Source organism: Chanodichthys erythropterus, chromosome 13 (genome assembly GCF_024489055.1).
Source record: "Chanodichthys erythropterus isolate Z2021 chromosome 13, ASM2448905v1, whole genome shotgun sequence".
NCBI classification, from domain to species: domain Eukaryota; kingdom Metazoa; phylum Chordata; class Actinopteri; order Cypriniformes; family Xenocyprididae; genus Chanodichthys; species Chanodichthys erythropterus.
The window spans coordinates 23,649,284-23,662,564 of NC_090233.1; the positions used below are offsets into that span (position 1 = coordinate 23,649,284).

Genomic DNA, 13,281 nt, shown 5'->3' on the forward strand with positions numbered 1-13,281 from the left:
AAGAGAAGCATTTCTACATTCCCTGCAGTTTACAAAAACTCTATGGTTTACTATTTAAAAGCAAAGAAAAAAAACACCATCAATAATAGTATTGTAATTTTACTGTTGTTATATAAATTAATAATATCTATTATTATTATTATTATTATTACTACTATTATTATATAAATTGAAATGATCATGGAATACTTTATAGTTCAATAGTATTATAGTAATTTCTTTATTAATGTGTTTAATTTAATTAAAGAAAAAATAAATTTGACTATTATGCATACACTTTTATTTGTATGCCTAATAGTTGTGCCTAAACCACAAAATGTTTCTTGTCTCATCTCATTCAGTTAGGAATGAATCACATAAATGATACCATATTTCCAATTAAATTCTATTTCAATTTTACTATTACTTTTAACATCACACATATTTTAAAAGCCACAAAAGCCACTTGTAATGCATGGATTAGTCACGGAATAAATATGAAATGGCTTTGAATTAGCAAACTATCGCTTTACAACTGATTTTTCAGAGTATATCTTAAATAGTGTGACGGAATGGCTGCCTCCCTCTTATTATCAGGGCCACCCCATCCCTTAAAATAACTCTCTTCGCCAGGTTCTCGACAGGACTGGGTATGAGAGAGGAAGGCGTGGTAAACAACCAGGTCTGGCGGCGCATGATGAGAGACCAGAGACTTAAGAGTCTCTTCCCCTGTGCATGCACATTGGTGTCGTCGCGGGTCCAGGAAGGGGAGCATGGAGGTATTCATGCACCGCTGTATGGACTGAGTCGCCAGACCCGCGGTAAGGATGGGAAGCACAAGTTTGCACTGACGGGCTAGGATGCCGGCCGGCATTTACTTTCATATGCCGTGGCCTCAGGGAAGATGAGCTGCTGAAGAGATGCCGCCGACCCTTGAGCCACAGACCAGAGAGAGAGGGGAGCGTGTGCAGCCGCCGGACCCCGCCCCTTTACCTGGACCCATTCTGACTGAACACTGCCCCTCCTTCACGATTCCACCGCTTGACAAGGACACCAGATTCCCTGTTTATTTGGACACTTTTTTCTCTCTGACACATTTTTATGTTTTACTTTTGTTAAAGGTGCCTAGATTCAAAAAATTGAATGTACCTCAGCATAGTTAAATAACAAGAGTTCAGTACATGGAAATGACATACAGTGAGTCTCAAACTCCATTGTTTCCTCCTTCTTATATAAATCTCATTTGTTTAAAAGACCTCCGAAGAACAGGCAAATCTCAACATAACACCGACTGTTACGTAACAGTCGGGATCATTAATATGTACGACCCCAATATTTGCATATGCCAGCTAATGATCGAGGCATTAGACAAGGGCAGCCAGTATTAACATCTGGATGTGCACAGCTGAATCAACAGACTAGGTAAGCAAGCAAGAACAATAGCGAAAAATGGCAGATGGAGCAATAATAACTGACATGATTCATGATATCATGATATTTTTTGTGATATTTGTAAATTGTCTTTCTAAATGTTTCGTTAGCATGTTGCTAATGTACTGTTAAATGTGGTTAAAGTTACCATCGTTTCTTACTGTATTCACAGAGACAAGAGCCGTCGCATTTTCATTTTTAAACACTTGCAGTCTGTATAATTCATAAACACAACTTCATTCTTTATAAATCTCTCCAAATGTGTGTAATGTTAGCTTTAGCCACGGAGCACTATCAAACTTATTGACAATCAAATGTAAACATCAAAATAAACACTGTACTTACGCCATTAGACATGACATGCATGACAAACACTTTGTAAAGATCCATGAGGGTTATATTAGCTGTTTGAACTTTTTTTTATGTTGTTTAAGGCAAGCGCGAGCTCTTGGGGTGTGGAGCACGAGATTTAAAGGGCCACACACCCTGAATCTGCTCATTTATAATGATGTCCCAAAATAGGCAGTTAAAAAAAAATCTATGGGGTATTTTGAGCTGAAACTTCACAGACACATTCAGGGGACACCTTAGACTTATATTACATCTTTTTAAAAAAAGTTCTAGAGCACCTTTAAATAAAAGCCTCTCTGAGGCCTGACCCCACACCCAGTGTCTGTCGTTGCTCCTCCCATCACAATAGAGTAAATTAAATCAAATGACAAGTAGTATAAATTTGTAATTTCAGTTTCAATCAATTTCATTGCAAATTCATCACTGACTGTACTGGCAGGTACATTAAGTAGTAATGTGAAAGTGAAGTGAAATGGTTACTCACAGCCAGCACAATAGGTGAATATGTCTTGTGCACTGCTATTGGAAGGGATGATCACGCCATTACTAGAGGTGAATTCATCTTCAGGGTCATCATTCATTGTACCGAGCAGACCCTGCGTGTGGTTGTGTAAGTCATGGGGCAGCAGAACAGTAAGGGTCATGACCCCTCCACCTGCTCGGACCTCTATTCCTGTCCCCGACAGAAACATCACCGTCACATTAGTAGGTTTAGGGGAAAAAACAAAAACACCTGGAATGACACAGAAAAAAAAAAAAAAAAGACAACAGAGACTGTAAAATAGACCAGGAAGAAAAAGATGCATCATATACTGTATATTACTATTGTTATTATTATTAGCAGCAATTTATTTCATTATTTTATCTTTATTTACAAGTAAAAATGTCACAATTACAGCCTTACTGAGCAATGTTGCAAACCATCCCTTTGCACTACCTGGTGGTGATTTCTCGAACAAGCGTCACACGTGACTGGGTTGTATTTAGAGGTGGCGGTAATAGGCATTTTGGTTGACTACCTCATATAAACAAGTAACACAAATACTGTAGATGGCAACAAGTCTATATTTACTGAGAACAGATGGCCCATAAAATGAGTCTGCTAAGCATAACAGACTATGATTTTTCATCTTACACATCTGCTCTAAGTTTTTTTTTTATTATTATTTACAGAAACTATAGATCTCAATGCTTACATTAAGAAATTATGTCAACTTAAACTACTTCTCACTCTACTCAAGTACCCTATTACTATAGTCTTCAGTGTCACATGATCCAAATGAAATCATTCTAATATGCTGATTGGGTGTTGGAGAAATATTTCTACCATTTTGTGCTTTTGATAGACTGTGTTTAGCTAAACCTGACTTTGAGAGGATAAATAAACTGGTCTTACCCTTAAGGTCGATCCATTTTTGCTCGGAAAAAGAAAGCACCTGTTGGTTCATTAAGACCTGGACCTCATCTACTTGGTCTCCAAGACGCACCTCGATGACATCAGAGTCTTTCTCCCTCATGGCCACTGAACAGAGTCGTGTTGCCATAACCACAGAACCTGAAAGGACAATTTTCGTAGCCGACTCAATGTAAGAGATCTGATTCAATCCATCCTTATTACAGGAAGTTATAGAACTCACCATTCTCTGATTTCATTGGTTCAGTCCTGCCTTGCACGGACAGCTCATAGGCTGAAGAGTGAACAAGACTGTATTCTCCTTTCCCATTGAAGGTGAAAGTCACGCCATCGAATGTCATGAAGTGAGGGTCACCAAGGACAGCAGCTAAAGGAGGAAAACAACAACTGAACACAAATCTAAAGATTTAGAGCAGTGGCCTATCAGATTTGACAAGTTTGCATTTGGTTGCATCTGGTTCACGACATTTCTCGATCAAACACCAATCTTCTCTATATAATTTTCTCTAGTGATTTCTCTAGTATTTCTTTACCTGCTCTAGGAGGACGATATGTTCTGCAGTCACTGGACGGACGGTGGGTAAAGTAGTATTTACAGTTGTCTGACCACAGGCAGCAATAGTAAAAACTGATGACATCATACTTCCAGTGTGAGAATGCTGGAACTCTAGGAGGCTTTTTGTACGGCGGCGCCCCCCAGTCGTGCCCTCGATCAGGGGTGCTGCCACCAATAGAGTCCCCCGTGAGCACCTGAGCTCCAGTGCTGTCATAGCAACACTGCTGACCGGCACCATACTCAGGACTGCAAGAAAACAATATATCAACAGGCTAAATATAAAACAGAAAAAAATGTTTTTTTACATCGATGAGAATAACAAATAAATAGGATTTGGATATTTTCTACAGTGTGTTTCTGTTACTGTGTAGTTTCCCCACATGCAGTTTTGGTATCAGTATAATTTAATTTTAAAATTAGACCAATATATTGGGCAATATCGACCATTACAAAATGTACTTGCAACCTCATGAATAGATAGTGGGCATTTTCTGTTTTGAAATATTTTTTGTGAATTTTGAATATTTAATACAAATTACACAAATTAGCAACTTTGTATACCAGTGTGTATGTATTTCCAGTCTTCAGCTTGTGATTCTTATTAAGAGCGGGTCATTTTTTAGGATTCTTCACCTAACCTAAGTCTCTGAGATCCTGACACCTCACACTTCTGAAGACTCCAGGTAGGTTTCAGTACTGGGAAATGGTGGCGCTGGAGACTAAAGGGTTCCTGATGGTTTCACACTTAATTCTTCACCTTAATTCTTAATTATTTTGCAGTTAACGTGTCTTTTCTTCTCCAGCTGTTTTTGTATGACCCCGCTGACATAATGAGCATTTCACTGTCCAATGGTCATGCTTTAACTTTGCAATTTCTAGTATTACATTAGTATTACGTCCTTCTCATGAGTATTTAATAATTTTTGACTTTTCAGTCTGAGTTAAATCTCTTTTCTGGCTCATTTTATCTGTAAAAGAAAACCTGCCTAATAATTCTGCACACCTGAATATAGGGCATTCTTCATTTCCAGCCTTCATGAACAATTATATATCACTTATAAATGATTAAAAACAATATTAATAGTAGTTATTAAGATTGATGTGGATTGGAATTGGTAAAATGTGCTTGGAAAAAAATATGATCAGAAAATCAACTTGCCTAATAATTCTGCACTCCCTGTATGTATGTATGCATGTGTAATATATATATATATATATAACACATGCATACATACATACATATTTTATTTTATTTGAAATTGTAATGATACTTTATTTTATATATTATATTATATATATATTCTTTTATTTGTGATAATGAAACTTCTTGCCAATATGAGGATATATATATATACTCAGCAAAAAAAGAAACGTCCCTTTTTCAGGACTGTGCATTTCAACAATAATGTTGTAAAAATCCAAATAACTTTACAGATCTTCATTGTAAAGGGTTTAAACAATGTTTTCCATGCATGTTCAATTAACCATAATCAATTAATTAACATGCACCTCTGGAATGGTCGTTAAGACCTTAACAGCTTACAAAAAGTAGGCATTTAAGGTCACAGTTCTAAAAACGCAGGACACTAAAGAGACTTGTCTACCGACTGTGAAAAACACCCAAAGAAAGATGCCCAGGGTCCCTGCTCATCTGCGTGAACGTGCATTAGGCATGCTGCAGGGAGGCATGAGGACTGCAGATGTGGCACTGTGAGACGCCTGAGACAGGAAGGACAGCTGATCATCCTCTTTTAGTGTTCATACAAATATTTACACATTAAGTTTACTGAAAGTAAAAACAGTTGAAAGTCAGAGGACGTTTCTTTTTTTGCTGAGTATATATATATCTCAACTAATTGAAATTCTGATAAGTGGCATATTACCTGCCCTGTATGGCTCTAACGCAGTGAACTGCTCCTGGATGGTAAACGCAGAAACTACCTGCCTCAATATCACAGCCATAATCAGTCTGAAAAATAAACACACATAACTCATCAAAAGGAGCTCTACTATAGACACTTTAATAAATAAAGATTTAGCAGATTTAACTTGTATGTATCTATGATCACAAAGGCCTAAATTTGTGATAGGTGGAGAATTCAAAATTCTCAAATAATTATGATGTTGCTGGTGATGCAACTTTAATATAAAGTTTAGATAAGGATATTGTAACCCACATGAAATCTGCCGGTGTCAGCACGAGCCTGGGCCAGTGTGCAGGGGCAGTCAGTGATCTCTGTAAGGAAGTTGGGCATTGCTTTCTCTTCTTTATCCCAGTTGATACACTTTTCCAGGGCCCAGCCTGCAGAGTCCTTCCTGAAGGCCTCCTCTAGATGCCAGGCGATCGCATACGCCCCACTCCACAGGGCGTTAACATCTCTGCGCAAAACATTATTGTCTCCGTTATTCATCAAAAAAGGAAATCAACTGGTTTTAACCAAAGTGCTTTAATAAAATGCTATGAACTCTTAAAAAAAAAAAGAATAACAACTTTAACAATTGCTAGGACCCATTTCTCATTACTTTGGTAATTTTTCAAAACTCTTCACACAGTTCTCCTAATTTTGGCACAACAGTTAATTTTACATTCAAAATGCACTAAAAATAACAAAGCACTTCAAACTTCATGTCTCAAATCCAACCATTCTTCCAAAAAACTAGTAAAGTTGTGACTAGTTGTGACCCATCAAATACTTTTTCACTCATAAAACAATGACTTAAAATACTAACAATGTAGCATTACACAATGTTTTCTTTTGTAAAATTTATTTTCAAACAAAGAACGACAGCTCTCCACTGTAGTATATGTGACATGGTCCATGTTTAAATTAAAGTTTCCCCCTTTTCCAATTCCAATTTATTTATAAGGCACATAATAATAAAACAGTGTTGACCACAGTGCTATACAATATACTGATAGAATAAAATAATTACAAAAATAAAAAAAACTAATTTCAAAAGATCTGCAAATACCATTCGAGAAACATTTTAACAGCAATACCTAGTCACTCATTCATGATCAAAAGCTAATGTAAAAAAAAAAATCTTATTTAAATGTCTCGTAAATTCACTCAAAGTTGATGATTGTCCCATAGCCTTGCGGCGGCTACCGCAAAACACTTTAATTAAATTCTGGATTCTGGACTTTAATTTAAACCAACAGTAGGAACATGTAGGAGTTTTGCATAGGAGATCTCAGTAATTTTTTCAACAGTGTCCACCTATAATAATAGATGTTTCTTGAGCAGCAAATCAGCATATTAGAATGATTTCTGAAGGATCATGTGACACTGAAGACTGGAATAATGATGCTGAAAATTCAACTTTGTCATCACAGAAATAAATTGAATTTTTAAATATATTAAAATGGAAAGCAATTATTTTAAATGCTAATAATCTTTCACAATATTACTGTTTTTACTGTATTTTTGATTAAATCAATGAAGCCTTGATGAGCATGAGAGACTTCTTTCAAAAACATTAAAAACTTTTAATGTTTTCAAACTTTTAACAGGTACTGTGTATAGGGTTTTGGTGGTGTTTGTGTCTGAGTGAGAAATTAATTCATGTCATTTGAAAGATGTCCTTGTTGAATGCATTTTGTGCCAAAGCATTGATAAATGATCCACAGTTTAGCCCACATGGACTGCTGTTGTGCTCACTGTTTTGAAAAAGTGACCCAAATACTGAGAAATGGGTCCTAGTGACTGTATATACAGGTGCTGGTCATATAATTAGAATATCATCAAAAAGTTTATTTATTTCACTAATTCCATTCGAAAAGTGAAATTTGTATATTATATTCATTCATTACACACAGACTGATATATTTCAAATGTTTATTTCTTTTAATTTTGATGATTATAACTGACAAATAAGGAAAATCCCAAATTCAGTATCTCAGAAACTTAGAATATTGTGAAAAGGTTCAATATTGAAGACACCTGGTACCACATTCTAATCAGCTAATTAACTCAAACACCTGCAAAGGCCTTTAAATGGTCTCTCAGTCTAGTTCTCTAGGCTACACAATCATGGGGAAGACTGCTGACTTGACAGTTGTCCAAAAGACGATCATTGACACCTTGCACAAGGAGGGCAAGACACAAAGGTCATTGCAAAAGAGGCTGGCTGTTCACAGAGCTGTGTCCAAGCTCATTAATAGAGCGGCGAAGGGAAGGAAAAGATGTGGTAGAAAAAAAGTGTACAAGCAATGGGGATAACCACACCCTGGAGAGGATTGTGAAACAAAACCCATTCAAAAATGTGGGGGAGTTTCACAAAGAGTGGACTGCAGCTGGAGTCAGTGCTTCAAGAACCACTACGCACAGACATAAGCAAGACATGGGTTTCAGCTGTCGCATTCCTTGGGTCAAGCCACTCTTGAACAACAGACAGCGTCAGAAGCGTCTCGCCTGGGCTAAAGACAAAGAGGACTGGACTGCTGCTGAGTGGTCCAAAGTTATGTTCTCTGATGAAAGTAAATTTTGTATTTCCTTTGGAAATCAGGGTCCCAGAGTCTGGAGGAAGAGAGGAGAGGCACACAATTCACGTTGCTTGAGGTCCAGTGTAAAGTTTCCACAGTCAGTGATGGTTTATGGGTGCCATGTCATCTGCTGGTGTTGGTCCACTGTGTTTTCTGAGGCCCAAGGTCAACGCAACCTTACACCAGGAAGTTTTAGAGCACTTCATCATGCTTCCTGCTGCTGACCAACTTTATGGAGATGCAGATTTCATTTTCCAACAGGACTTGGCACCTGCACACAGTGCCAAAGCTACCAGTACCTGGTTTAAGGACCATGGTTCCACAGTCTTAATTGGCCAGCAAACTCGCCTGACCTTCACGGCGTGTTTGCTGGCCAATTAAGACCTTAAAGACCGCCTGACCTTAACCCCATAGAAAATCAATGGGGTATTGTGAAGAGGAAGATTTGATATGCCAGACCCAACAATGCAGAAGAGCTGAAGGCCACTATCAGAGCAACCTAGGCTCTCATAACAACTGAGCAGTGCCACAGACTGATCGACTCCATGCCATGCCGCATTGCTGCAGTAATTCAGGCAAAAGGAGCCCCAACTAAGTATTGAGTGCTGTACATGCTCATACTTTTCATGTTCATACTTTTCAGTTAGCCAAGATTTCTGAAAATCCTTTCTTTGTATTGGTCTTAAGTAATATTATATCTAATTTTCTGAGATACTGAATTTGGGATTTTCCTTAGTTGTCAGTTATAATCATCAAAATTAAAAGAAATAAACATTTGAAATATATCAGTCTGTGCGTAATGAATGAATATAATATACAAATTTCACTTTTTTAAATGGAATTAGTGAAATAAATCAACTTTTTGATGATATTCTAATTATATGACCAGCACCTGTATTTATAAAAAAAAAAAAAAAATAAATAAAAAAAAACCCTGTGATATAAATAATAATATTAATTACTAAAGGCTCTTACTGGGCTCCGTCTTGTTTAGAGCTGGGGCTGACCCGCATGCTCCCTAGGTCCCAAAGGAAGTATGGTTTTTCTGCAATTTGTGGGGTGAAACTGAAAACTCCACTGTTGGGCACATCTCTGCCCACGGTGTACAGATACTTCCACTCTGCCTCCCAATTAGCAGAATATGACTCACCTGTTAGTTTATCATAATAATAATAAAAATAATGTTAGTTAATTCTAATAATAATCTCCTATAGACAGATCAATTGATAGAATAATAGATAGACAGACAGAACTTTAGAAAGAAGGGTGGATTGATAGATAGAATGATAGAACAGTAAGTAAACAGAACAATAGATAGAATGATTGACAGAACAACAGAACAATAAACAGAATGAAGGATTCACAGACAGACAAAAAGCTATAATGAAAAATAGAACAACAGAACAGTAGACAGAACTATAGAGAGAACAATTGACAGAATAGACAGAATAACAGAAACAATAAAAAGAACAATAAATAGATTGATAGAACAACAGACAGAATGAAAAATGGCTTCGGAGACAGAACAACGGAAAAACAGATAAACATAACAGATTCGCAGACCGACGGAATGATAGAATGATAGATTAAATAATAGAAAGAATTATAGAATAATAGATTGAATAACAGATTCTTAGACAGACAGATAGAATGACAGAACAACATATAAAACAGATAGAATGATATAGAAGAACATCAGATTCAGACAGAACAATAAAAGGATACACTGTATAGAATGACAGATAGAATGACAGACAGAATTAAATAAATTCATAGAACAATTGATAGAATGATAAAATGACAGAATGATAGACAGGATATATTCACAGAGGTAGAATGATAGATAAAGTGATGAACAGATAACAATACAGTGATGGATAGAACAATTATTAGAATAATAGATAGAAAAATACATAGATTCAAAGACAGAACAATAGAAAAAGACAGAACTATAAAACAATAGATTAAAAGATAATAAGAATGATAGAACAATAGATAAAATGATTGATAGACAGAACAATAGATCAAATTACAGTAAGAATGACAGAATCAGATAAATATATGGATAGATTCATATACATTCACATAAAGAACTGATAGATCGATTCAGACAGGTAGATGGAATGATAGATAGAATGGATAACAAAATAACAGAATGATACATAGAACAATGAATAGATTCATTGACAGACAGAATGATAGATGGATAGATAGAATGTTAGAACAATAGACAGATTGACAGAACAATAATGACAGAAAGATCAATAGAACAATAGACAGACAGATAGATAGATAGATAGATAGATAGATAGATAGATAGATAGATAGATAGATAGATAGATAGATAGATAGATAGATAGATAGATAGATAGATAGATAGATAGATAGATAGATAGATAGAAAACAACAGACAGATAGATAGATAGATAGATAGATAGATAGATAGATAGATAGATAGATAGATAGATAGATAGATAGATAGATAGATAGATAGATAGATAGATAGATAGATAGATAGATAGATAGATAGATAGATAGATAGATAGATAGATAGATAGATAGAAAACAACAGACAGATAGATAGATAGATAGATAGATAGATAGATAGATAGATAGATAGATAGATAGATAGATAGATAGATAGATAGATAGATAGATAGATAGATAGATAGATAGATAGATAGATAGATAGATAGAACAACATGTACTGTAAATGGATGCATAGATGTATACATTTTTCTATGTAGAGATTTGATCTACTTACCAGTCTCATTGTAACCCCACAGCTCGATGTTTACTCTCTCTGCTTTTATTAGAGATGGTATCCATATCATTTTTAAATCCCCACTGACATCTGGTGTGCCATAGTACTGCCACTGTGTGGCATTGTCCAGAATGATCTTGTAAACAGGACCCAGCTTACTGTGATGGACTAATCAATCAATCAATCAATCAATCAATCAATCAATCAATCAATCAATCAATCAATCAATCAATCAATCAATCAAATCAATCTTATCATAAAAAGAAGCAGTACTACATTAAAGAGATAGTTCACCCAAAGAATTACATACAGGTTTGGAACAACATGAGGGTGAGTAAATGATGACAGAATTTTCATTTTTGGGTGAACTATCACTTTAAAGGTGCCCAAGAATGCTTTTTCACAAGATGTAATATAAGTCTAAGGTGTCTCCTGAATGTGTCTGTGAAGTTTCAGGTCAAAATACCCCATAGATTTTTTTAAATTAATTTTTTTAACTGCCTATTTTGGGGCATCATTAACTATACACTGATTTTGGCAGCGCGCCGCCCCTTTAATTCGCCTGCTCCCTGCCACACGAGCTCTCGACTATATTACAGTGCATTTACAAAGTTCCCACAGCTAATATAACCCTCAAATGGATCTTTACAAGATGTTCGTCATGCATACTGTATGCATGCTTCGAATTATATGAGTAAAGTATTTATTTTGATGTTTACGTTTGATTCTGTATGAGTTTGAGGCTATGCTCTGTGGCTAATGGGCTAATGTTTCAATGTAGGAGAGATTTATAAAGAATGAAGTTGTGTTTATGAATTATACAGACTGTAAGTGTTTAAAAATGAAAATAGCGACGGCTCTTGTCTCCGTGAATACAGTAAGAAAATATGGTAACTTTAACCACATTTAACAGTACATTAGCAACATGCTAATGAAACATTTAGAAAGACAATTTACAAATATAACTAAAAATATCATGCTATCATGGATCATGTCAGTTATTATTGCTCCATCTGCCATTTTTCGCTGTTGCTCTTGCTGGATTACCTTGTCTGTGCACAGATCCAGCTGTTAATACTGCCTTTACTTGTCTAATGCGTCGAATGGGCTGGCATTATTCAAATATTGGGGTCATACATATTAATGATCCCGACTGTTACGTGACAGTCGGTGTTATGTTGAGATCCGCGTGTTTTCCGGAAGTCTTTTAAACTAATGAGATTTACATAAGAAGGAGGAAGCAATGGGGTTTGAAACTCAATGTATGTCTTTTCCATGTACTGAACTCTTGTTATTCAACTATGCCGAGGTAAATTCAAATTTTGATTCTAGGGCACCTTTAAGACAAATAAATTCCAATGAACTTGAGTTGTCAAATGTCAAATGCCTCAGGAGGTTGGATTACTGATTGTTCTAATCAGTACATTATGCAATAAACCATATGATCATACAGTAACTGATATCAGCTAAGAACAACACTAAAGGAATGTTCTAGAAAGGAATGTCTGCTAGGTTAACACAATGTCAGCAAGCATTTATGCAAATGTGCATTGAGAAAGCAAATTAGGTCAATTTTAAAGGGTTAGTTCACCCAAAAATTAAATTTCTGTTAATAATTACTCACCCTCATGTTATTCCACACCTGTAAGATCTTCGTTCATCATCGGAACACAAATTAAGATATTTTGATGAAATCTGATAAGTTATTCTCAAATGAAAGCAACAAAATTACCACATTCAAGGTCCAGAAAAGTAGAAAAAACACAGTTAAAATAGTTTATTCAACAATTTTTCATCTTCCCTGTCAGTTGACGCAGTCCTGCGTTTCCGTGTTTACGTCCGAATGCCGGCTCATTATTGGCCAGCTCCTACGTCAGCATCACACACATGCATTATGGTGCTCACGTGAACAGCGTCGGCCAATACTGAGCTAGCGTTCGGATGTAGAACCTGGAAGCTGCGACGAAAGTAGTGTAGCAGAGGAGAGACAGGGAGAGACGAATTTGTTGAATTTTTTGCTTTGTCTTTGCGCACAAAAAGTATTCTTGTCTCTTCATAACATTTAGGTTGAACCACTGTAGTCACGTGGACTATTTTAAAGGTGCCCTGGAACTTTTTTTTAAAAGATGTAATATAAATGATGACAGAATTTTCATTTTTGGGTGAACTATCACTTTAAAGGTGCCCAAGAATGCTTTTTCACAAGATGTAATATAAGTCTAAGGAGTCTCCTGAATGTGTCTGTGAAGTTTCAGCTCAAAATACCCCATAGATTTTTTTTAATTAATTTTTTTAACTGC

The 13,281-nt window shown here is 36.0% G+C and overlaps 1 protein-coding gene across 1 annotated transcript in view; it reads right to left on the bottom strand.

Moving 5' to 3' along the window:
• susd2 (sushi domain containing 2) overlaps window positions 1–13,281 on the bottom strand; it is a 35,768-nt gene that overhangs the window by 19,643 nt on the left and 2,844 nt on the right. The window contains exons 4-11 of the mRNA XM_067407375.1: window positions 10,982–11,149; window positions 9,193–9,367; window positions 5,909–6,110; window positions 5,615–5,700; window positions 3,709–3,977; window positions 3,399–3,542; window positions 3,158–3,316; window positions 2,246–2,494 (exon numbers count right to left, since the gene is read on the bottom strand). Coding sequence (XP_067263476.1) covers window positions 2,246–2,494; window positions 3,158–3,316; window positions 3,399–3,542; window positions 3,709–3,977; window positions 5,615–5,700; window positions 5,909–6,110; window positions 9,193–9,367; window positions 10,982–11,149 — 1,452 coding nt within the window. The remainder of the gene's footprint in view (window positions 1–2,245; window positions 2,495–3,157; window positions 3,317–3,398; window positions 3,543–3,708; window positions 3,978–5,614; window positions 5,701–5,908; window positions 6,111–9,192; window positions 9,368–10,981; window positions 11,150–13,281) is intronic.